Below are 25,724 nucleotides of genomic sequence, written 5' to 3'. Positions count from 1 at the left end.
CAAAAATGTTAAAAAATAAAAGTTTAAAAACAATACCAACAAGGAAAACGCTTGATTTCATAAACTTGTGGAAACATGAACAAAACATTGATCAAAAAATCAAACTTAAAAAATTCAGATCTTTTTTTGAAGAAATAATTTGCAAAAATATTAAGCATACAACCTTATAATAATATATTATTTGTTTTAAATTATTTTTATCGAATGAAAACTCTCATATGAATCAATATGAGAAAAAAAATTTGGTTCTTATAAAAAACTGGGTACGAATAAAAAGCTGACCCTGCACATGAATAAAAAAAGAAAGAAAAAACGAATATTTTTTTGATAAATAATGTGTGATTGTGAATGACGTCCCTTGATTTGTTAAATTTTCAAATAAGAAGTTTCTTTTAGTGACAATTAGAAAAAGATTAAATATTTTTTTGAAGATTGCCAAGAAGTGAAAAACACTTTTTTTTCGATAACGACAATTGACGAAGCACTTTAAGAAGTGGAAGTGAAAAAAATATAAAAATCTCCTTTGAGTTCTCCATCATGTATACAAATCATTTGAATTGTAACCTGAAATGGTGAAGTTCATTCATTTTATCTCAGCAAGCTTATCAACTTCATTTTTCAAATCATGAACAAAAAACTTTTCTGGTGTTTTGGATATAACAAGAGAATTTTGTGTTTTGTGCTTTCTTTCAAAAACAATCATTCCTCCTCAAGATTATCAATCACCAAAATATATTTAATTATTATTATTATTCTTTGATTCTGAATTCATAACTTTGTATTCTTTGTGTTTTTCGATTCAAACTCAGTCACATTCTTTCTGTTATCTTAATGTTTATAATTGTGATCCTTTATTTGTCATGATATTCTGAATTTTCTTCTTTCAAAAATGAAATGCCTCAATTCTGAACATAGAAAAGAACGAAAACATGTAATGTGGTTATTTCGCTATCGCTAAATAAAGTTAATTAATCATTTTTCGCGACAACAAAGTTGAAAGTTTGCATATTAGAATATCATTGTTTTCCACTCTAGATAATCTGCTGTTGCAAACATAGGGTCAATTTTTTCTTAAGATCTTTTTCCATTATTAGCACTTTTTTCGTTTTTGACTGCCAACAACCGAAAAATGCTGGATGACTTTCAGCACTTCATAAATCCTTTTTCACTTGTTTTATTCAATTTATTCACTGTTTTCTTTCTTTCTTTTTTTTACACATCGAGAAATTGAGTTTTTTTGCTAAATTTAATTGGACTTTTTCTAGCCAACCAGGCAACTCACAAGAAATTGATGAGTTGTTTTGAATGGCATAAACTATTATCTAACTATTTTTTATTTTTTTTCTCAAACACTTTTTTTTTGTTTTTTTCGCATTTCAAATTTTCATCAACATGCTAACATAAAACTATTTATTTCTTTGTAAATCTGATGAAATGATAAAAATAAAAATTTGACATGAAAAACAAATACATTAATATTGAAGAGTTGCGAAAATAAAACAGTAATTTTATTTATTTGTCAAGAATTTTGCTTCGTTACAAAAGTTTTATCGTTGATCGTTTTTGGATGGAGCCATTTGTCCGTTAAAGATAAATAGAAAAAATAAATGTTTTATTTTCGCAACTCTTCAATATTAATGTATTTGTTTTTCATGTCAAATTTTTATTTTTATCATTTCATCAGATTTACAAAGAAATAAATAGTTTTATGTTAGCATGTTGATGAAAATTTGAAATGCGAAAAAAACAAAAAAAAAGTGTTTGAGAAAAAAAATAAAAAATAGTTAGATAATAGTTTATGCCATTCAAAACAACTCATCAATTTCTTGTGAGTTGCCTGGTTGGCTAGAAAAAGTCCAATTAAATTTAGCAAAAAAACTCAATTTCTCGATGTGTAAAAAAAAGAAAGAAAGAAAACAGTGAATAAATTGAATAAAACAAGTGAAAAAGGATTTATGAAGTGCTGAAAGTCATCCAGCATTTTTCGGTTGTTGGCAGTCAAAAACGAAAAAAGTGCTAATAATGGAAAAAGATCTTAAGAAAAAATTGACCCTATGTTTGCAACATCTGTGAAATTTTTGTGGTTGTATTCAACGATAAACACAACTCAAACACTTGAACAAATCATTCGTATATGAAAATAATGTTTGTAATTTTCAAATTCTGCTTGTTTTTCATGTCTTTATTTTAAAATGTAAATTTGAATATTAAAGTTGAGATTTCGACAAAAAAAAAAAAAAAAACTCTATTTTCTAAAGCAAACTGTTTGTTTCGGACATTAAATATTAATTGCTTTAAGCTGAAATGAGTAATTGGATTTCGCCAAGTCAAAAATATATTCACATAAATGTACAAAAAAGAGTTTCCACATGAATCAAAGATCAGTAATAGTTAAAATTGATAATTAGTATCTGAGAATAAACATTCTCAAAAACAAATGAGATGATTGCATCAATGAAAGAACTTCTTTCGATTCAGACCAAATGATTGAGACAATTGAAAGCAAAACACTTGTTTTGCTATCAGAAGGGAAGGTTGTTAGAGTGAAAGATGTCCATTTAATGGTCTGAAATGATATTTTCATATTTCCATTTAATTATTATGTGTTTTTTCGATGAAAGATTATTATGAAGAAAACTCAAAGGATGAAATAAAATCGTATTTTCCATATATTTCAGTGACATAATGAAACTTGAAGGACATCAATGAAACCTAAAATTATTCATTAATTTTTATTATTCTGTTCTTTTGGTTTTCAGTTTTATTGAAGATAGTTCATATGCAAGAAATATTTAGATAAATTAACGATGAAGTTTTTTAAAAGTGAAAAAATAGCAGAAACTTAGAGAGTTACAAACACACTAAATTTTTTATCCTCAAATTATGTCTCTTTTTTGTAATATTTGCATTCATTCGTAAGGTGTCTTTGCAACAATACTCTTTTTTTATTCAGAAAAGTCTTATTTCGAGAGTATTTTTAATTTGAAAATTCCTGATCAAAGTGATCAAATGATCAATATTTTTTGTTTTTTTAATTTTCTTACTCAATTTATAGTTTTTTGAAATTTTTTCATGCTTTCATAACGAATGGATAATAATTAACTTAAATAACTTCAATTTTTTCTTGGAATGATAAAATTGTGAAAAATAACTGATGCGCTTTTAGTTGCAATATGCCGAAACAACATTTCCTTCAAAAGATTAACCGTTTCAATGAAGCTAAGTTGCAATGAACAGTTTTAGACATTTCGAGACAATGAATAAAAGTGAGTAAAACAATGAAGCGCATTTCGAAATGTTGAATTTAAAAAGTGAAAAAGTCCAAATAAAATTTTGGTTCCATTTAAATGATAAACCTACTACAGTTTCTCGTTGTGGGAAAAAAACAAGAAAAAAAACCTGAAAGGAAATATTTCCATTTCAATGAGAATGACAAGATAAGCATTCATGAAATCAATACATAGAAATATTCGCAATACATACACACCTTCCACAATGGAACGGGAAAATTGCAGAATGAAATGATGATGGATGATGAATGAGAAACAATTCTTCAATAAAAGCTTCGAAAAAAAGGTGATTGATTAACTGCACAACAGAAAAGAAAATTCAAAGCAAAAAACTCAAATATAACAGCAACGTTCATTCGTTTGTTTAAACCTCCTGCATCCCCAATGCACATATCCAGCGGCTCCATTCCATTACCAAATTCTTTGCTAATCCTGATTGCTCTCCCACCAAGAAACCAATTCACAACTCGAGCTGCCTCCACGCTTTTCCACTTCGCTCGCATACTCCACATCAATCGCATCAGAAACAGTTACAATCGTTGCTCCCTTCGGAAACCGCTGGATGAACTCCCGCTTCAGCGCTGCAAGTGTCGACCGCTCATTTTTATGTTGAGATAAGCACTTTTCCATCACTTCTTCCATCTCTGCACTGCATCCCACTCTCATCCGCGGCCTCTCCCCATTCACTATCTTCTCACCAGCCGTTACTGCTTCATATTCTCCAAACGGAATCTGGAGTGTCAGACATTCCCACAGCATCATCCCGATCGAGAATGAAACCGACTCTTTTGTTGCACCAATGTTCTTGCTGATCTGCAGCTCCGGTGCCATCCACCTCAAGCATTCTTTTTTGTAATAATCCTCATCCTCAAATGCAGATGAAGGAAGTGAATCTTCATCGTCATTATCACTGGCAGATGTGACAATGGTTGACGAAGAGATGGAAGACGAATCCGAATCATCTGACAAGAAGTCAGAGTGCATCACAATGCAGATCACCATGTGTTCGGAGAATAGAACAATGTGAGGACTCAGACTAGCCAATGATTGGAGTTTGTTTTCCATTTCATCAAAGGGGTGGAGCGCAAGATTGACCACCCAGAACAGGATTTGGGCAGCTGTCACTTCTCTCTCCTGCAGAGTGCCTATTGCCATCTCTTTCTTCTCATTCCTTCCGTGCAACAGCATGAACAGCGAATCCCTCAAATCCACAATCAGCTTCTCATGAGGCGAAGAACAGGCCATTGCATCCACCAGATTCGACATTGACGAGGTGGTTGGGCAAAGATCTTCTCCTCGAACAAATGTGGAATCTGAATCAGTTGTTGAAGTGGATGAAATGGAAGGTGAAGGAGTTCGCTTTCTTGTCTCTTCTTCAACTTTTTCCAATGCCCAATCTGGGATCTTGTCTGAATCTCTCCCCAATATGTATTCAGTCGATCCGCTCTCACTCAGCAAATGCTCTGATGACTCCGAGTGTCCCAAACTTTTTTTCATACACTCTCTTCTTGATCTTCTCTTCATTCTTCTTCTCTGCCTCTCTCTCTGCCCTTCTCCACTGCTCCTCTGGAGACATCTCCATCGTCACCATCTCAAATGCCTTCGGATCTTTCTTCACCGTATCATTCACAATCTCTCTCAGATCTTTTGTTTCTTCTTTTGCCTTTCTCCATCGAACTGCCAGAACAAAGGACACAACAAGAACTATTATCAATATGATGCCCATGATTATAACAATCACAATCAATGCACTCGATGATTTTCCTTCTTTTCCACTTTCAACAATCCTTTCATCTCCTTTTGATTCAATCTCACTTCTATTCTTTAGAACAATATGATTCGTGGAGCATGGTTTTTCTGGCTTACCAAACAGGACAAAACATTCCACAGATGATTCCTCCGAAGCCTTCGAAATAGTTGATGATGAGATTAATCCGATTGCTGTGCTCTCATTGATGTATCCTTCTTGATGAAACTGATACGTCTCAACTAATTCTGAATCATTCCTTGCAACAACAATCCTGAACAAAAGGTTGCAAGGCAAAAGAAGGGTTCCTTTGAATGTCAGCATTGCTTTCTCTTTTCCCCCTCCTGCTTCTTCTTCAACTGCCACTGAATCGAGTGTTGGCAAGAAGAATGGAGATTCCCGCTCTCCAGCTATTCCAGACAAAGCGCATCCTCCATCCAGAATCCACAGTGAGGTGTTGTCTTTCACTCCATCTCCTCCTTTCAGACTGACAACATTCAGTGTGCCATTCCCACTGCATGCAATGTTCCTTCGTGCTGACCGATATTCCGTAATAGACGCACCGTTGCCAGTAAACTCTCCTTTCTGGATTGTGGTGTTCCCTCCATAAATCGTCATCCCTCCACTTGAAGCATTCCCAATCGTCGTGTATCTGACATGTGCTGACGTGTTGCCAAAATCAACAACAGATCCATTCCATTTGCACAATTCTTCGTATATCGTATTTGCAGACTCCAATTCTTCATTGGATGTGAAACCACTCAGAACACACGATTCCACGCAGCAATCCTTGCTTGACGAAACAGAAATTATGCTGCCAGCTCTTTTCAACGAGCTGCAGCTCGAATAAGAGCAATTCAACATTCGCACTGCAATTCCTTTGCATTTCACAGAAAATACAGATGGTTTTTCAGAAGTCTGAGTGATGTTGCAGAATTGCGAAAGAGAAACTGAAATGTTTCTGCCATCCCCATCACCATTCTCTTGATCATTCTCTTGATGGTTTGCAGAATTAGCTTCACAGATAGCACTGCCACTGATAAGAGTGATGTTGTTTGCTTCGATCCGCTCTCCAACAATAGACCCCCCAGAGCATTCAATAATTGAATCCAGCTTCATGTTGCTCACAAGCAATCGATCAATTTCCAACAACCCGGTTTCGCACAGCAGCAAAGAAGGCACATTCGAACAGTCAATCCCTTCTTTCGGGCTGAATGAGCATGTCTGAATGGACACACTTCCTGAGCATAGCTTCATCAGATGCAGATGAGACGATGGGAAAGAAGAAGCAAATTCAAAGCTCAGCAACTCCAGTTCAACGAATTGCTGTACTTCTATCACCCAACTTCGACTGCCCCCTGACAAACCAGAAAACCACACTTTCGCCTGTTTCTTTGATTTCGAAACAGCACACACATCTTTCAGATCCAACTCACTTCCTATCTCCCCAGCTCCATCCACACGAATGCGCATATCATCGCTCGCTGCAAGATGCGTCACACCATATTCAATCGAATAGCATGGATCTTTTGCAGTCCCGCATTTCTTGATATCCTTCCCTCCTTTCCATTCAATCGATGAAACAACAATCGTCTCTGATTGGTAAATCAAAATGAAATCCATCAGATCCACTACTTCTGAACTTTCTGAGTCAACCCCAAATATCGCGTTGTATCGCACAAATTCGCTCTCCCTCAAGTCCAGCTTGAACAGCGTCTCGTTGATCTGTCTCGAGATATTCCAGCACTCAACGAAAATGTCTCTCCCTTCCTTTCCGCTGTTCGAGTCAAACTCGTCCCTCTCAAACAGCATTCCCAGCTCCCCTGAATACTTCAGCGCCAGATACAATCCCCCTCCTCGACCCATCGTCACAGAGCATCCACACTGAATAACCTTCGAATTCACCACTCGGATCATGCTTTCCTTGCTCAGGTCAGCAAACACTGCTCCCCCTTTCGCTGAAGAACCTGCTGCACACACTTCAAGCACGCTGTTGTTAATCTCCACATCAGTCGTCAACGTTGTCGGTACAGTTAGCACACTCGCTCCACCAGCCAGTCGTGTCACTCGTTGGATTGATGAGTCCCTCAACTTCAGATAACTCTCTCGATTTCCTTCGCTCTGCAGGGGTTCTTCCATCGCAATCACCGAACCATCCTCCATCACGATGCCGAACACATTCACATTAACAATGTCGCACTGGCAGATGCTCGCCACATCCATCACATTGCTTTTCATCCGACTCACCTCAATATACAGCCCTGACACATTCAGACTCCCCGATTTCATGTGAAGAAACATGATATCTTTGCACAGTGACGACGAAGCTGCAATCGAAAGAAGCGAACAAAGCGTTATGCAAATCGATCCCTTGCCACTTTCTATGAGCAGCATCCTTCCATTCGCACTGCCATCAATCGTGAAGTTCATCATCCGAAACGAAAGCTGCTTTTCATTCCCAAAATACGCCTTGCCATCTTCCGCTATTTTGTTCTTGAACAGCAGAATCCCGTGCTTCATCTCCGCTTCCTCATCCTGCTCGCTTCTCACAACAAAGCCTGAGAGATCGTAGCTCTCCTGCAATTCTGCTGTTCCTTCAATAATCATTTCTCCAACTTGCCCAGAATTGTCAGCATGTTCAACACCCTTCCAAAACGTGCCGCATGGAATTATCTCGCTTCCGCACCCAGCAACATCGTGGCCAGTGCTCGATATGTAAACTGACCAGCTCGAATACTCAATCAGAAATACAAACAAACTGACTTCTTCAAACACCAAGTCACTCCCCACAAAAGCGTTCTCATCATCTTTCATCGAAGAATACTCAAAATCAAAAGCACCATTCTTCACTGTTACATTCAAGTCCGAAGCTTTCATGAAAATGTTCTTTCCAATAGCTGCTACATTCGACTCAAATGACACCTTTTCCAGCAAATAGCAATTCTCTGAATCATCCGAAAAATCGAGGAACATTCCCCCTCCCTTTGCGCCATCTTCCTTTGCATTACAACCATTCATGCTCGAGTTGAAGATCTTCAGCTCGTCTCTTCCTTCCATCATACAACTCATAAACCCACCATCTCCTTCCTCCCCGATGCATCCTTTAATAGTGCAATTATTAATTTCCGCTTTCAAACAGTCAGCAACTTCCACATTGCTGCAAACAGCGGAAGCGCACTCCTCGAACGAAACAGTTGACAAAATTATTGAATTCATTCGCTCCACTTTGATGACTCCTGACTTTGTCGCATTGATTCCCCTCACATTTGTCTTCTCCATCAAAAGAGAGCCCCCTTGTGCACAGCACAATCCTCCATTCCCTTCAAACTGCAGACTATTCATTTCTGTCCCATCCACATGCACTGACCCTCCTGTCGAGTGAATAATCAACAAATTTGTCACAAGCACAGGCACAGCCTCTGAAAAGCCATCAAAAATGCAATCAATGATATCCAACTTTCCACAGCCAATAGTTATCAATTCTGGGTTGTTTGACACCCCAGGCAGCTCAAACAATATCTTGCTGAACACAATGCACAGATCATTTGCTCCATTTGTCTGCTCAAAGTGGCTGTTTTCCTTCACAGAAAGCGCAGACTTCTCTTCGCAGCCTTGTATCCTCAGCGACAAGCCAATTCGCTTGATCTCGCTTTCCACAACAACCGATCTCACAATGAACATTCTCGTCTGAACGGCTGCCATATTCCCAAAACCCTCATCCATCGTCAGACAAGGCAACACTTCTGTCCCACACCTCTCCATCCTCGTCCCAAGCTCGGTGTCAACATACATCGTCTGCTCATCATACACAAACAGATATTTTCTCATTGACTCATCCACTTTGTGTGTGCTCACATCGTCAAACACCCACATGTCTGCCTCGCCCATTTCCTTTTCCGCTGACCCTGCAAATAAACCAGGCTCAACAACAAATCGTGGTGTTGGGCACACAAGAAAGAGGTTTCGGCCCTTCTGTGCTCCATTCTCCGAAAACACAATTTTCTTCAATGAATACACACAATTTGTCTCTTCCAGTGTCACAAACAGTCCTCCCCCAAACCCATTTTCTGCACTGACTTTGCTCTCTGAAACCGCGTTGTTGTCAAAAACAAATGACCCGCTGCTTTCCACAGCAACAAACAAGCTCCCGCCTTTAATCCCTCCTTCTGTGATGTTGTTTGACAGAAACGAACAATCGCTGACGTTCATCAAATCTCCTTCACAAACTCTCCCAGCAATCACTCCTCCACACCCTGCGCCTCTGCTCACCCTTGAAAATGTGCTGTTCTCCAGATTCAACACACTCACTCCACTCACTTCAAAAAGCGCACATGCTGGCTCTTCACTCATGCAGAATGCCGAATTACCAACAGACAACTTCCCAATGTTTCTGATTTGCACCAACCCAGACTCCAGATTTGTTGTTGTGTTTTCAAAATGGCAAGAGACCATCTTCAGTTCAATCTTGGCTCCACCTCTTGCATCAAAATCCAAGAGCTGCTTCATTTCCAAAGATAAGTCCTTAAATGTTACTCCTTCAAGGCTGATTTTTCCTCCAACCCCACGCATCACACAAAATTCAATTTTGCTGTTGGAATTCGCATTCGCAAAGAACGAGCAGTTTTCCAAGGATAGTTCTGATTGAGTGCATTTCATCAGCGATTCGGTGCACGATCCCAAACTCGATGGAATAACAAACGAAATATTGCTCATCAACGTCTTCGCCATTGTCGTCACCAAACTGCTGCTCTCTTTTGCCTCTTCCACTCCAATTTCTATTTCTGTCGACGCAGCTTCGCAATATATGTTCCATTCAGAATCTTTCAAAACCAGATATTCCTTCCATAGAAACCCGCATTTCAGGACAAAAGTCTGCTTCGCAAAGTCTGATCGCTTTGATGCCGCAAACGCGGTTGTGCTGCATGGATAGTTGCGATATCCACACACATCAAAGTCAAAGTTATTGTCTCCGCCAATATATGTCAGTAAAGTCACATCCACAAGATAAAAATACAAAGGAATCGGGTAATTGCGATTTCCTCCCTCAAATCCCATAAACTCCTCTTCTGTCTGCTCCCCCTGTGGTATCTCGAACTGCAAGCAATCACTCACCAATGTTGTGTGAATGTCCGGAACATCCATAAAAAACTTGCTTCCTTTCCAAGCACGGCAGCTCACAAAGCTCAGCTCTTTCAGCAATATTCCAGAAGGTTCTGAGCCAATACAAAGAAATATGCCTCCGCCTTTCCCTTGTGCAGCTGGCTTTTCTGATGCCAAACAACTTTCAAACAAAGTGTTTGATTCATTTCCGATTCTCACCTCGCTCGTCGCGCTTGCTTCAATGTTGATTGCTCCTCCACTCCCATTTCCTGTCTCACAATCCCTAAATGTGCAGTTGTTGATTGCCAAGATGTCTTGTCTGCCCATCTGCCACCCAATCACCCCTCCTCCTTCCCCTCCACTTCGTTTTACTTCACAAAAGGTGCAGGCATCCAGTGTCAGCTTCTGCTCCTCATTTTCGGGCACTGCTGACGAGTCAAACGAAAATACCTAAACTCCCGAAAGGAAGAACCCTTCAGCAGAAATGCCTGAAAGCGTCGCAATCCCTCCTGTTCCAGAAACAAGCAGCGATGCAGTATAAGGAGTGGATAATGTGTGATCTGCTGATGGCGCAATCAAAATTTCACTGATATCAAGAACACCCCCTCTGGAAACGGCAAACAACGAAATATCTCTTCTCTCATTTGAATGCTCAATCGAAAACGTGCTTGCTTCCAAATGGCCATTCGCTGCTGCGAACAGCGATGATCCTGATACAGATGTGGTGGATAAAATTGTGTTCCTCTTGTCTTCTCCAGAAATAACAATATCTCTGTTCGCAGCTTCTATAAACTGCGGGTCAAATGAACTTTCCAGCAAGACTAATTTGCATGAGGCCATTCCATCAAGACGTGTGTTCAGTGTGTAGTCAATGGTCTTGCAGGCTGAAGATCTTTGCAATCCGCAATATTCCACCAACAATCCTCCTGAGCATGCAAAAAGAGTCAATCCATCAAGAATACAATCCTTTTTGCATGAAAACTCATTATTACTTGTGCGCCAGCACACTCTCTGCTCAGAAGGATTAGACGTGTAGCATTCAAATAAAGCAGAATCTGAAATTTTGTCTTTTTGATCATCTATGAAAACATCATGCCCTTGAGCATCGGAAGATGAACAAGAACACTTCTGAAATAGAAAGAATGAACATAATTTTTGAGAACCTTCTTTAACAAAAAGTGGTTCTAATGACAATCCACCCCCTTGAAAAGAAGCTGTGCATTTGTAAAAAATACAGCTTTTGGAAACTGTGCGAACATCTGGAGCAGGACGAAAGCAAAGCCCACCACCAGTTCTTTCTGCCACAGAACAGGTCACAAATGAACAGTTATTAATCACAGTGTATTCGATTTTTTCTGCCTCTCCCCGAAAAGATATTGGAGTTTGCAACCTCACATGAAGCCCTCCTCCACTGTATGTGGAATTGCATTCCATAAAAAAACAATTGGAAACAAGACAAAAATTACTGATATTTTGCGTATAAAGCCCTCCGCCATCGAATGAAGTTGCCTCACATTTGACAAATGAACTGTTTGCCACACTCAAATATGAATTCGAAGCAGCATATATTGCACCTCCGTATTCACTGGCATGGCAACTGATGAATGTGCAAAAATTAATAGTTAACTCCACAGCGCTCGTTTTTATTGAAATTGCACCTCCACGATCTCCAGTTGAGTCTGTCCATTCACACCAAGCAAATGCGTTCATCCCAGAGCTTAGAGATGTCTGCCTCGAGGGCCTTTGTGGATTTCCCTCTGATCCGTTGATATTGACATTTGAAGTGCGTTGGCACAGTGAAAACGAATTGTTGAGAAAATGAAGCCTTGGCACGTGCTCAGAATTGACTGACTGCGTAATTCCCCCATCAAACGCATCACGCACACATCCAAACAAACAGCTCTCGAAAGAGCATGCCTGTGAAAATGCACAAAGCGCCTGCCGTGGATGCAGTGCTGATGACGACACATTCCTGAAAGTTGCACCTTCAACAGAAACATGGGCAATCGATGGAGGCAAAAACGGCACAGACAAATGAACAAAATCCGCAAAAGCGCACGACACAATGGAAAGCTCACTCGACAGCTCCAAATGCTCGTACGAAAGTGGAGAAGCCAAAAGCGGAAAGTGTTGAGCACGTTGACGAAGATTGAAAGAAACATTGCACAGCTGCACATTTCCATCAAAGCTGAGCATTGGCAAGTCTTCTGCCTTTCTCACAACATCAATCGCACAAGACGATGCACTGACAAAAGAATTCGCTCTGACCCTGACAAGGGACCCTTTTCCTGCCACCACAAGTGTTGTGAAACATATTTGTGTCGAAGCATTTTGCAAAGAGAAAGATGCAGACACCGAGCTCTGCTAGCATAACCCACACAATAAATAATAACGAGGAAAAAAGCTATGATTTTCAAAGCAAGCAACAGAGCACAAACCTCATCTAAGCAATATTCATTAATATTTGATTGCTTCCTTCGAAGGGACTCCTCACTGAAAATATTCTTGCAGTCCTCTACGGCACATAAATAGGCCAGCAGTTCAAAACACATAATGAATTTCATATCTTTTGTGTTCAAGCAAAAGTCTCGTTCAACAATAAAAATATGGTTGAAAGTTTAAATGAGGAGTAAGGCAAATAAAATCCCGACAATAGAAATTAAAAAGAAGCTTAAATCTATCCAATGTATATTTTTGCTGAAAAGTTTGACAAAAGCCTTGAAAATCAAAACGAAACAATCAATAAATTTAATTATATAACATTTCAAAAGATCATTTATTTGGGAAGAAATTTTTTGTTTTTTGAATTTTGTTCCATTCTGCACATTTAATTAATTTATCAATTCCGAAAATTTTCCTATGTGTTTTTGACATGAGAATGAAAGATTTCTCATGATAAGGTTGTGGAAAAAGTTTGGATCAAATCGTGGTTTTTTTCAAAAAAGAAAAAATTTTGCCCCATTTCTTTGAATAAGTTTTCATAAAGATTAATTTTCAACTTCATACCAATGACAAATCTCAATCACATAAAGATTCACTTACAACAACAGTTTTTCAGCTTGTAGCTATTTTTTAACAGTTCAAAATTTTCTTTTTAAAATAATTTTTCGTTTTCTTTTTTAACAAAATAAGAAAATTTTATTATTATCGAAGTTTATTGAAAACTGTGTTAATAAACACACAAAAAAAATAACAAGAATTTAATATTTTTTGAAAAAATTTACTCTTCTTCTTCGTTTCCAGTCTTGGATTTCTTTGGAATAAGAGCGCTGTGGATGTTTGGCATCACACCTCCAGATGGAACTGTGATGTGTGAGAGAAGTTTGTTCAACTCTTCGTCGTTGCGAATAGCCAACTGAATGTGTCTGGGAACAATTCTCTGCTTCTTGTGGTCACGAGATGCGTTTCCTGCAAGTTCCAACACTTCGGCTGTTAAGTATTCCAAAACAGCTGCCAAGTACACAGGTGCTCCTGCTCCAATTCTTTCAGCATAGCTTCCTTGGTGCAACAGACGATGGATACGCCCAACTGGGAACTGCAGTCCTGCGCGCTCTGAGCGAGATTTTGATTTCTTGTCTCCATCTGCTTTCTTAACACGCACTGGTGCTTTCTTTGCAACCTCAACGCGCTTCTTATCTGTAGCTGGTGAATCGACTTTCTTTGCTGGCATTATTTCAAAAAAAATTCAAATATTTTATAAAATATTAATTTTTTGAAAAAAATGAAAAGTTATATATAATAATTATCATTGATTTCCTTATTATTTGCGCACAAATTTTTCTGCTATATTATGGTTTTGATCATTTTTCGTGAGAAAATTTTATTGTGAAGTAAATTAAATTTTGATTGTTCTTTGTATTTCTAAAAAAAAAATTAAACATTTGCTTTATTGCTTCACATTATAAATTTAAAAGTGATTTTTAGATTAAAAACTGTTATTTTGAATGATTAAAAGAATGATATGAGATAAAAAAAAAGAAAGAAATATAAGATGTTGGTTTAAAAAATGATAAAAACGGCTAAAAAACCGATCAAAACGGATTAATCAGGAAGAACAAGTGTTAAAATGATATAAAGAAAATTACAATTTTATGGAAAGGATTAATGAAAAGATATGAAATATGCAAAATTTATTCTAGCTATTCATTTAAAAAAAAAAAAATCAAGCGATTTCTATTGAAATACAAAATATTTCTTTCTCAAAAATATGTCAAATTTTATAGGATGACGCAACTTGACGATTCGCTTTTTTCGAGTTCTGACACTTTACTAGCAAGTGCATCCATCTCTTCCTTCATCTTCTTCAACTCTTCCTCCCTTTCCTTCAACTCCACCTCAGCCTTCTTCTTCTCCGCCCTCTTCTTCGCCGTCTTCTGCCTCAGTGCAACCAGCTTGGCTGTTTCTTCTGTCGAAGGCTGTTTGTGCGACGAGGCATGGCCCACAACCTCAAACACGATTGAAAGAGAAGACAGATGCTCAATGTCCTTCTTCGTCACATTTGCAATCTCAAAAGTGTATGAAGCTTCCGAATTGGAGTACTTGTACTTCTTCACCGTCCTCTTTCTCTTCAGTTTTTCACTTGCTTCTTCAGTTTGCTCGGCTTTTTGTGTGTTTGAATCACCTGTGCATTCACTTTCCTTCGTCTTCTCGATTTGATCAGCTTTCTCTTCCTCTTGCATCGCCTTCATCTTCTCCAGCTTGTTCAGCTGCACCTCAACCTCCTCTGCAATTTCTGTTCTTTTTGTGATCACTTCTGTTTCCAATGGTGATTGGAAGCGCATAAACACTCCGCTTGTTGTCTGCACAAATGGTGACAATTGCATTCCTTTCACATCAATCGTCAGAACAAGTGTGTTGCCAATAACTGCTTCTAAATCAACTGCATCGTGTGTTGTGGATGATGACACGGAATCATCTCCTTCTTCGCTCTTCTTCTTGTTATTAGAGCTGTTATTCGTCTTCTCTTCTCCTTTTTCTCCTTTTTCTTCCTTTTTGCCTTCATTTTTGGTGCTCTTGCTTTTCCCTCCGCCAGCTTTGTTCGTCTTCGGTGCATTTGTCACAGAAGTAGCACCAGAAACTGTTGAAGAAGTGGAAGAGGAAGAAGAGGAAGAGGAAGAAGAAGGAATTTCTGTCTTCGATTTTATTTCCTCTTCCATCTGCTCCGTCTTCTCCTTCCTGGGGATCGCAATAATCGGCTGTTTAACAAGCTTCTTCGGGTTTTTGGTGCTTGGAACAGACGCTTTCCTCATCCGCAGCTGCATTGCTACTTCCACACGCCCATATTCTATCCCTTTTGCCCTCACTTTCATCTTTTCCTCTTCAGTTGCATTGCTATCTGAAGAAGAAGAAGAAGAAGAAGCATCAGTATCAGGAACGTCAGTATTGTCCAGTGCATCCAGCTCTTCATCCTCCACTTCTCTTCGCATCACAAGTGTTTTTTCTGTCATCCCATCCACAAACAGCCGCGCCATTGTCATTCCACATTCACCAATTTTCTCATCTTGTGGCGGCTCAAAGAACGGATCAATGGCTGGTGGGTCAAGAACTACACCGTTCTCCAAGTAATCCTTCAGAACAAGACGCATCTGAGGCAGCTTCTCATTCTCCAATTCGTCCAACGTCCATTCCTGTGTGGCTGACTCTTCGAATGAATTCACCTTCACCACAACCGTCTTCTTCTCCTCCACAATGTCCATTCCGTATGTGATCTTCCTCTGGAGTGTTTGTGCAATCTCATTCGCCTCGTCAATCACATCATCGGCATGCATCAACCACCCAATCGTCTGCTGCTTCTTCAGATACTCCTCAGCTGATGAAGCCTTCCCATTCGCCACTGCCAGCTCTGCCTGCATAATCTCTGTTGACTCTTCTGCATCCACTCCAAGTGGCTTAATCGGTGCTTTGTCATCGTAATACAGACGGGTCATGAAATTCCTCCCGAATATAATACGATCGCCTGGTTCAATTGCTGTCATTCTTTCGCTCACAATTTTTCCATTCACCACAACTTTCCCGCCTTTTGCCAGCGTTTCCTCAGGAAGCGTCAATGTGACTGTTTTTTTCTCCTCATCCAGCATCAGCTTCGCGTGCACGTCCAAAATCCCTAATCCTTTGCTTACAATGTCTGCTTTCTGTGAATCGCTCCCCACAATCGTCGCACCTGGCTTCAAATAGAACACAAGCCCACCCGCCATATCAGGTGAGAATGACAAGTTTCTCAGTTGTGGAGCGCCTTTGCTCAGCCCCATCATCTCGGCGATCTCAGAAGTCGAAAGCCCCATGTCTTGCAAGTAGCTCTGTCTCTTCTTGTGCATCTCCTGTGCTTTTGCCTTCTTCTCCTCCATCGACTGCGTCATGCTCTGCAGTTGGCTCATGGCAATGGCAAGATCACTTGCCGCCTGCTCTTTTTGTTCTTGGATCGCTTTCATTTCATTCTCCTTCACCAGCAGCTGTTCAGTTGCTTCTGCCTCTCTCTTCTTCTTCTCGTTCATTTCTTCCTGCTGCTTCGCCAGCTCCTGTAATTTGTCTTCCATCGCCTTCATTAAGCTTTCTTCGGTCATTTGGTTGCCTTCCTCTTCTGCTTTCTTCCTCAGTGCTTCTTTCTCTTTCTCAAACGCCAAACGCTGGGCTTCGAGTGCTTCTTCCATTTGTTGGGTTTCTTCCTTGTTCTTTTCAAGGGCAGCGCGTTCGGCTTCTAATTTTGCGGCTTCTTCTTTCTCTTCGGCTGTTAATTCAACAGCTGAAGTGATGGAGTAGAAAAAGAAAGAAAAAACAATGTTTTAGAGGAAAATTATTAAATATTACAATAAAAGGAATTAAAAGCATAAAGATTAAATATAATTTCATTAAAGCATATTGACAAAAATTATTATAAAAGCAATACAAAAAAATCCCTCCTCATTGTTAAGATAATCAAACCTCCGCCTTGTGCAGCACCTCCGTTTCCACTCAGCTGCTGCTGGAGTTCTTCGATTTGTGCTCTCAATTCCTTGATGAGCTTGTCGCTTTCACTTTCATTGACAACTGGTGTGTTCTTGATCTGCTTGGCACGATCAGCGTATTGAAGTGTTGAGACACCTGTTTATGTTTGTGGAATAAAATGAAGAAGATATGAGAATTATGGATGTGGGTTAGATTTACACGATAAAGTGAATTTTTTTAGAAGTTTGATAGAATTTTTCAAAATCAAACATTAAAATATAAATAAAAAAATGAATAGAAAATAACATTTTTTTTTTAATTTTCAAATATCAATAATTTTCTCAAACCTTCATCATAGTTTGTGGATGCAGGCGACATAGCAGCAATCATAATGGTTTTGCTGTTACCTCCAAGTGAATCTTGAAGCATTCTTGTCAAGATTGAGTCTCTATAAGGCACAAACACGTTTTTACCCTTGGCTTGGTTGGCAAGCGCTGTTATCACATTTCCAAGAGCTGAAGAAGGCAATGCATTTAAAGATATTTTTTAATAACATTCAAAAAGAATATTATGGAATTGGTCAAATACAAATAAATTAGTTATCATTTAAAATTAAAAATTGAATAATTGAGTATCAAAACACACCTGAAAGACTTTTGTTGATTGCGTTTGCTTCAGCCAATCTTTGTCCAGTTGCTCCTGTTTTAGCCTGACGTTCACTTCCAGCAAGATCTACAAGATTTATTCTGGAATCTTTTTGGGTCTTCTTCCCTTCGATAACCTGAATAAGAAAAGAGTCATTAAAAAGTATAAAAAAAATAAACAATCTCTAATTTATTCATGCCTCATTACGAGTGAAGAAAATGGTCAAAACGGAATGAGATCTTGAACTGGTTGCGTTCATGTTTGTAGCTGCAACAGTTCGAGATTTTTCTCCTTCTTCCAGAACTTCCTCAATTTCCTTATAACTTTCAACAAGCTCTTCAACAACATTTTCCACATAAACTCCTTTTGATGGTGATTCTCGAATTTTTATGTTTTTATTGCTTTTTGGATCAAGCAAATCTTGAAGTTTTTCGTTGTATAATTCGAGGAAAGAAACCTAAAGCAAAAAGGTTCAAAATCCGAGACAAAAACAGATTGCCCAGTGCAAATACCTTAACTTCATATGAAACGTCAGGGTTATCGTTTGCTTCAATTCTACGAAACATTTCTTCGCAGCCACGAGGAATAATACCTCGTGTATCGGGTGAATCATTTGAGCCTGTCATAGAATAAGATTTTCCTGCTCCTGTTTGTCCATATGCAAACAATGTACAGTTAAATCCATTCCAGCAGTTTTCCAAATACAATTTCCCAAGATCATTGAAAACTTGCTGAAATTTTAAAAATATATATTTTCTCATTAATAAAAAAATCCGATGAAAAAAAGAGTTCTCAAACGTCTTGCGTAGTCTTTGTTCCATACACGTAATCAAATGTGAAAGTTTTCTTTGATTTACTTTAAAAAAAATAAAATTGAATGTTTAATTAAGAAAATATTCAAAACTCCTTTGGGTTTACAACGGTAATCGACTTTCCAGAAATAGTTTGTATTTCTGTGCATTTCTCTTTTTTCTCCTTTGAATTTAAAGGACGAACTCTTAAAGCAACAGTAACTGATTCAGACATTTAACGGTCAAACGACTAAATAAATATGGGTTCAGTCAGAACACTTTTTGGGATGTTCCAGTTCATTGAACTTTTTTTGATATATTTCTATTTATTGCAAATAATTTATTGAAAAGAAGATGATTATTTTATAGTGGGAAATTTTCTTAAAAAAAAGTTGTTTCGAGTTGTCAATAACTTTTATTAAAGCATCGTTACGATGCAAAATGGGCTATTTAGTTATGAACAATGTCTGCAACGTAAAATTATTGAGAATTTGATTAATTCAGATAAATAAATGAATGATTTGCAATTGTCATCATAGTCCGAGTCGAAAAGCATATCGGATCAGGGCTGATTGGAGAAGTGCATCAAGTTACTCATGCAGTAACAGAGCAAAAATTTGCATGGAAAAAAATACCTTTGAAGATTATATCGACTTCATCTTCTATTCCTCAAGTAATTCAAGAACTGCCAAACATAAAAAGCAATTTTCTCCTCAAATATCATGCTGCATTTAGAGATGTGCAACATTGTTATTTGGTAATGGATTATTGCTCTCGTGGCAGTTTAAGGACACAACTTCAATCACATCCAACCAAATTTTCTGATAAAGTGTGATATTATTTTATCAATTAGTCATTGAATTTCTTTTTTCATATCATTTCGGGCCTTTTTTACCATTTGCATTCAAAGGAAACTTGGGTATTTTTCGCTCATTTTATTCTTGGCCTTTCAGAATTGCATGATAGAGGAAGAATTCATGGAGATCTTAAGCCCGAAAACATCTTTATTGATAAAGATGGGATTTGTAAACTTTGTTTGCAGTATTTTGTATTTTTGCTTTTTTGATTCAATTTCGAATTTTTAAAATTATTATTATTATTATTATAATTATTTAGCTGATTATTGTCAAGCTCAATGCCTTGATTCTACTAGAAGCGCAGATTTTTCAGACCCTTTTGTGCAGTTTGTGATTCTTCATTTGAACATCAAGATTGATATCTATCTTTTCTTCTTCAATTTTTTGTTTGATTTGATCTTTTATTTATTTTCATTGAATTTTTATTGAATAACAGTCGATATGCTGCACCCGAACTGATAAAAGACGGATTGTTTGAAAACCTTTAAAAATCAAAACATAATTTCATTCAACTTAAAAAAATGAATTTTTATTATTATTCCCTGTTTTTTTTTTTTTTTATAATAGACGCATTCCTGCTGGTGACATCTTCTCACTTGGTGTCCTTCTCTATGAAATGGCTACTCACACCTATCCTTTCCCTCCATTTTCATCAGAAAACCCCACATTTTTCATTGCTTCCTCTCAAAATCCTTCTCCTTTGGCAGTTTCTGGCTCACTTTCAGTGCAATCAGGGGCGATTTCGGGTTCGAGTGTGGAGTATATTTTGTATGAGTATGATTCTGAGCATCTTTCGTTCCCGGAGCATTTTGACCCGGCGCTGAAGAGGATTATACAGAACATGCTGAAAATTGTGTGTTTATTGAATTTTATATTTTATTTTTTTTTATTTTCTTTTCTTTTCTTTTCTTTTTCTTTTCTTTTTCTTTTCTTTTCTTTTTTTTTTTTTTTTTTTTCTTTTATTTTATTTTATTTTATTTTATTTGAATTGTTTAATTATTTATTAAAAATCTTTTTATATTAATGAATTTCAATTATTTTCTAAATATTTTTTCCCTTCCTAATCGTTGACGATGTTTCTTATAACATTCTTTTCTTTTTTAAACCCAAATTTTCAATCAACATCTAAAATATATGTGTGCATGTGTGCGTGTGTGTATGCTAAACTCACTCAGCGCTTCAAAGAAAGACCAACAGCCGTCGAGCTGTTGGAAGTGCCGCAGCTCAAAAAATTTGTTTCTGCCATCAAAAAAAAGATGTCAGACTCCATTTCATTGCAACCTTCTCTTTCTCGCTCATCTTCTGTGGAGTTTCCTTCATCTTTCCCTCCGCCTTTGAATTCGCAGCTCTCTTCCTCTTCTCTTCTGCTGCTGTCTGCGCCGAAAGTTCTGCTGGACAGTTCAGCGGGAGTTCTGAGCCATTCTTCTTCTGCTGCTTCTTTTAATTCTTCTTCTTCTTCTTCAGTAGCTGTTCATCCATTGTCTCTCACACAAACATCTTCTTCTCTGTTTTCACAGTCAGAAAGAGCAAATGAAATAGAAAATTCAAAGGAAAGTTTGCTTCAGAGCCAAAAAGTGGCTGTTATAAATGAATCAAGTCCAGCAGAGGAGCTTGTGGCTGCTTTGAAGTTTGTGAAAGAGAACCTTTTTTGTTTTGTTTCATGTTCAAATGAGAGATTATTGACAAATGAATTTTTTTTTCTTGATTTATTTGTTATTTAGTTATTTATTGAATATGACGTAAATTCGTATTAATTTATTAAAGTTCACCATTTCTTTTTGGTTTTATTACGTTTTTTTTTTATTTTTTCACACAAATTCATATTTTTCATTGAAATATTTTCTATCAAATTTCCATGTTTATTTGCAAATAGACTGTGCAATCCATATGATACAGCAGATATTCGCAGAATGAATTGCATTCTGGATTATATTTTCAAATCAGTGACGAAAAAACAAAGTGACAAGAATTTTTCTTCATCCGCTTCTTATTCTTCTTCCTCCTCTTCCTCTTCTTCATCATCATTTTCTTCTTCTTCCTCTTCTCCTTCTTCTTCTTTGAGTCAATCAATGACTGACTGTCAAAAGCTTCAGTTGCTTTCAGAACTTATGTTTGATTTCGATGTTTGCCCTTCTTCTTCGATTGAGAAGAAAAAGAGGACTTTTGTTGTTCACCACATTTTTGCTACGCTTGCAAGAATTGTTTCGACCACTTACATTCCATCTGAAATGCTGGATGTGTTTTATCCAAAGAAAACTAAGTCGAATTCTTCTTCTTTTAATTCTTCTTCTTCATCGTCTTCTTCTTCTTCAGTTTCCACACATCTTATTTTCACAGTTGTTAGTACCAAATTGTTTCTATCTGAAGAATCAATAAACTTCGTTCATTGTGTTCTGGATATTCTATTCTCGTTTATTTCAACTCCTCTTTTTGTAATTTATTTGGCTGAGGAAAATGTTACAAATGCTTTTCTTCCTCTTTTGGGTTATGAGCCATCATCTTCTTCTTCTTCGGAAATAGTAATTTTAAAAATGAGAATTCTAATCTTTCTTCTCAGAATTACTTTGTTCTTTCTTCAGAAATTCTCTTTGACTGAAAGTTATGCTAATAAATATGCAAACAATCTGAATACAACGAAAAGCTCAACAACTTTGTCTTCAATCCAATCAGCTTCTTCGTTCTCTTCTTTGAGCGAAAGAAGCAATGAGTATTTGGAGTCATCGTTATTGTCGCATGAATCATTTGAAACAAACAGGAGTTCTTTTGTTGAGACTTCAGAAGGAAAAGCAAATGAAAGCTTTCAAACAAAGAATGAAGTTAATAACGCTGACAAATTGCGGAATTTGCTTGAAGAAGATGCGTTCCATTTCTTGAATGAAGGGCTGTTGAAAGCGTTGATGGGAATTGTAAATCAAAATGTGGAGCAACAAAATGGTGAATGCAAAGAAGAAGAAGAAGAAGAAGAGATGGAAATCAATAAAAACTTCACAATTATTCATGATCTTTCAACTGCATTACTGATGAATGTTTGCATGCTTGTTTATTTCCTTCACAAAAACACCAGTTATTTCAAATCAACACTCTCTTGTTATTCAGCCAGCGATGAAGAATCGAATTCGTCTTCATTCAGTTTTATTGATCGACTCACAAAAAGTTGGAAGGAGTTTCTTTTTAAACACTCGTTTTTAGCATTTTGCTCAGATTCGTTCAAGAAGCACCATTCAATTGATTCGGATATAAATATATGTCTGTGTTATGCTTTGTCTTATCTGTTTATGAAAGAATCCGATGACAAAAAAGAGCAACTGATAAGTGAATGTCAATTGAAAGAACAAGAAGATAAAGAGAAAGATTCAATTATTAAAGCTTTTGATGCAATAAATGCTGAAGACGAAGAGAAATCACAAAAGGAGAACCACAATGAAGAATCTGAAAATGTTGGATTGCCATTTATGAATGAAGAGATGGCAGAGTATTTGAAAGATGCTCTTTCATTCAAAAAGACATCAGGCTGCTGCTTTGAGGGATGTGGAGAGCAAAGTGAAAAAGATGTGTTTGTGGAGTTTTGTCAGTTAGATCCTTTGAAAAAGAAGCGTTGTTCTTCATATTGCAATCAAAAATCATCAGCAAATGCACAAACAGATTCGCTGGATTCAACTTTGTCTTCTTTACACTCGTTTTCTTCATCGTGCTTATCGTTGAACGCTGCTCCTCAAACGAATTGCGAGGTATTTTTTATAAAAATATTTTTCATTCATTTGTTTGTTTTTAATTTTATTAACATTTTTATTTCTCGAATATTTTCACTCTTTTCTTTTGACATTATTTAACTAATTTTCAACCTAATTTTCTTCTTCTTATCAGACATTTTGCTTGAATGAAGTTGTGACTTCAACTTCCATGAAAATTCTAGATAAAGCTGCAAATTACAGGAATCATTATTTGCTGACTGTAATCAAAGAATTACTGCAAAATGGCAATGACTGCAAACAGTTTCTTGGAATGGAGATTGGTGATGTGATAAATTCATTCTGGTGTGTGGAGAATTTATTTTGAAAAATAAAATTTTTAATCGTTTTTGATTATTTTTCATTGTTATTATAATTATGTTGAATGTAAAAATGCTTTTTTCTTTAACATCTTATATGCTTTTGAAAAAATGTCTATGAAACGCAGGCTTCCAAATGAAAGTGCTGAATCAAGATCTTCAGAAGAGTCATATTGTTATACAGGCAAGGAAATTTTATCAACTGCGCTAAAAAATCTCGGAGTTCTAACAATTTTTTCTATTCCTGAGCATCTTGAACTGTTACAAGAAAAGCAGATGATTCTTAGATGCAAGCATTTATTTGATTACTGGAATATAAATATTGAAAAGGAAAATACAAAAGATAAAGTTGATCATGAATCCCTAACTTATTGTAACTCTTCGTGTCAAACTGTTGAATCACTATCTGAAACCAATCATAAGCCATATCCTTCAAATGGTGCAATTGAAACTATTTGCTTTGCAGTTCTTGTTCTGATGAGTCACAAAAGGCAATCGGTTGATCAAATGCAATGGGAAAAGTTTTGTTCTTCTACAGTTGTTTCGCTGATTGAATCAATTTTAGCCTTTGTGAACAATAGAGTTTCAACTTCATTCTCAACTTCAATTTCTGCTATCGAACAACATTCACAAAAATCGTGTATAATCATTCCTTCTTGCCTGTCTTTTTCTGTTATGAGGCTTTTTGGATATCTTTCATCAGATGACAAATTGCGCTTAATTTCTCAGGGACTACTTGAAGACTTGATGAAGATATCAAATTTTGTTCTGAAAATAAATGATTCAAATGAAGAAAGACTGAAAGACAAAGAAAAATTCGAAGAATGCCCAGAATTTAATATGGAAAATGAAAAGGAAGATAAAAAGAAGGATGTGTGTAGCGATGACAAAATGAATCAAGCATCACACTTTAATCAATGCAACTCTGATTTTTCGGGTGGAGAAAGCAAAATATGTTCAGAGAATAGAAATGAGAATATTCCTTTGAATGACTATTGTTGCTTTCAGATAAAATGCTATCTATCAGTTGTTGCGCATTCACTTTTTGCAAGTGTTTCTTCTTCATTTTTTGGGAGCAAAGATGATAAAGAAATTAATTCTACAGCAAAATTACAAGACCAAAGTCAAATGGAGCAAAAAGCAGGCGAAATAACAGATAAGCCCATTGCTGGTGTTGATTCAACTTCTTCACCTTCTCCCTTAGAAACGTCAACAGCGGCATTATCTTCACCTCATTTATCATATTCGTCGAATCCAACTTTGGCAGACTTTCTTTTCGGTCTTTTTCAAGTTGCTATTATTTCACATGAAGTTTTGCTTGCTGCAAGCGCCTCGTTTTCGTTGTCTGTGCTTTTCAGAGATTCTGCTGTTCCTTCGAGTTTTGAGGCGTTTGTGCACTTTCTTATTGATTGGACAATGAAAGTTTCTGATGATTGGATGATAATGGAAAAGAAAAAAGTTCTTGAAGAAAATGCTTCATTGAATAAAAATTCAAATAACGGTACAGCCAATGATTTATGGAAATGGTCAAATTCTTCGTTTCCCTTTTGTTCACGTGATTGCTTTTTGAGAGCGCAGGAAGATGAAAAAGACTCATTGAACGATATGTTTTGTGGACTGTTGTCAATTGCATTGTTGAATGAGCAACCTGGTTTGTGAATTATTGAGTTATCGAACTTGCTTTTTATTTTTTTAGTTTTTTGATTAATTTATTTTTCATTTGTTCAAATTCTTTTCACTTTTCAATGAAAAATTTTTTCTTAAATTTTTTCTATTATTATTATTCGTGAATGTTTATATTTGTGGTTATTAAATATATGTCATTTTAATTTGTATTTCAAGCAAATCGGATTTATTTCCAAAAAGACGATTTCACCGCTTGCCTGCGACGCATCATTCAATTGCTTGTTCCTTTAACTTCATCTTCTTCTTCAATTGCAATTTCTTCTCCTTCATATTCTTCAAACAATAGAAATTTCATGTTCCAAAGAGTTTCACAGCTTTCCCTTTGCATCCTTCTTGATCTTTCGAATGAAAATTTGACTTATGAAATGTCAATTCCTTTGAAAAATGAAATTCCAACAGCCACAAGATCACTTTCATAATTAAGTTTTAGGAGAGGAAATTTGGGGAGTTAGAAATATGTATCTTTTTGAGTTCATTTGCATTTGCATAACATGATTATGTATTTTTAAAAATTGCGTTTTTGAATATTTTTCCATTGAAATCTGGGTGATGTGAGATTGTATTCAAATTTAGATTTATTTTAAAATGAGTTGTTTTTCAACCGAAATCAAAGCATGAGTGCATTGTTAGAAAGCTTCT

At 36.8% G+C, this 25,724-nt stretch overlaps 6 protein-coding genes across 6 annotated transcripts; 1 reads left to right on the top strand and 5 right to left on the bottom strand.

Moving 5' to 3' along the window:
• Positions 1 to 3,214: 3,214 nt before the first annotated feature.
• MONOS_8754 (putative Protein tyrosine and serine/threonine kinase) lies at positions 3,215 to 4,556 on the bottom strand (the record flags this gene model as incomplete). Its single annotated transcript, XM_067879190.1, has 1 exon — positions 3,215 to 4,556. The coding sequence occupies one exon, from the start codon at positions 4,554 to 4,556 to the stop codon at positions 3,717 to 3,719; it is 840 nt and encodes a 279-aa protein (XP_067719044.1). The 3' UTR covers positions 3,215 to 3,716.
• A 181-nt stretch (positions 4,557 to 4,737) lies between these two features.
• MONOS_8755 (uncharacterized protein) lies at positions 4,738 to 10,464 on the bottom strand (the record flags this gene model as incomplete). The annotated part of the gene is made up of 1 exon (XM_067879191.1): positions 4,738 to 10,464. The coding sequence occupies one exon, from the start codon at positions 10,462 to 10,464 to the stop codon at positions 4,738 to 4,740; it is 5,727 nt and encodes a 1,908-aa protein (XP_067719043.1).
• Positions 10,465 to 10,587: 123 nt separating this feature from the next.
• MONOS_8756 (uncharacterized protein) lies at positions 10,588 to 12,701 on the bottom strand (the record flags this gene model as incomplete). Its single annotated transcript, XM_067879192.1, has 3 exons — positions 10,588 to 11,265; positions 11,395 to 12,498; positions 12,576 to 12,701. 3 exons carry the CDS (start codon positions 12,699 to 12,701, stop codon positions 10,588 to 10,590), a joined length of 1,908 nt encoding a protein of 635 aa, XP_067719042.1.
• A 572-nt stretch (positions 12,702 to 13,273) lies between these two features.
• On the bottom strand, positions 13,274 to 13,843 carry MONOS_8757 (Histone H2A). Its single transcript, XM_067879193.1, has one exon. The coding sequence runs from the start codon at positions 13,805 to 13,807 to the stop codon at positions 13,358 to 13,360; it is 450 nt and encodes a 149-aa protein (XP_067719041.1). The 5' UTR covers positions 13,808 to 13,843; the 3' UTR covers positions 13,274 to 13,357.
• Positions 13,844 to 14,042: 199 nt separating this feature from the next.
• MONOS_8758fu8759 (putative kinesin family member 1B) lies at positions 14,043 to 18,756 on the bottom strand. The gene is made up of 8 exons (XM_067879194.1): positions 18,608 to 18,756; positions 18,502 to 18,559; positions 18,216 to 18,434; positions 17,903 to 18,160; positions 17,704 to 17,839; positions 17,406 to 17,573; positions 17,056 to 17,214; positions 14,043 to 16,876 (listed from the first exon to the last, which is right to left on the bottom strand). Exons 1-8 carry the CDS (start codon positions 18,727 to 18,729, stop codon positions 14,355 to 14,357), a joined length of 3,642 nt encoding a protein of 1,213 aa, XP_067719040.1. The 5' UTR covers positions 18,730 to 18,756; the 3' UTR covers positions 14,043 to 14,354.
• A 172-nt stretch (positions 18,757 to 18,928) lies between these two features.
• MONOS_8760 (putative cAMP-dependent protein kinase catalytic subunit beta) lies at positions 18,929 to 25,597 on the top strand (the record flags this gene model as incomplete). Its single annotated transcript, XM_067879196.1, has 11 exons — positions 18,929 to 18,959; positions 19,034 to 19,323; positions 19,405 to 19,528; positions 19,611 to 19,677; positions 19,788 to 19,823; positions 19,919 to 20,204; positions 20,527 to 20,978; positions 21,225 to 23,079; positions 23,216 to 23,385; positions 23,528 to 25,050; positions 25,242 to 25,597. 11 exons carry the CDS (start codon positions 18,929 to 18,931, stop codon positions 25,502 to 25,504), a joined length of 5,097 nt encoding a protein of 1,698 aa, XP_067719039.1. The 3' UTR covers positions 25,505 to 25,597.
• Between the last annotated feature and the right edge of the window lie 127 nt (positions 25,598 to 25,724).

This window comes from Monocercomonoides exilis (genome assembly GCF_001643675.1).
Source record: "Monocercomonoides exilis strain PA203 chromosome Unknown scaffold67-269241, whole genome shotgun sequence".
NCBI classification, from domain to species: Eukaryota; Preaxostyla; order Oxymonadida; family Polymastigidae; genus Monocercomonoides; species Monocercomonoides exilis.
Note: the sequence above shows the minus strand (reverse complement) of the source record. Positions and strands in the feature narration are given on the sequence as shown.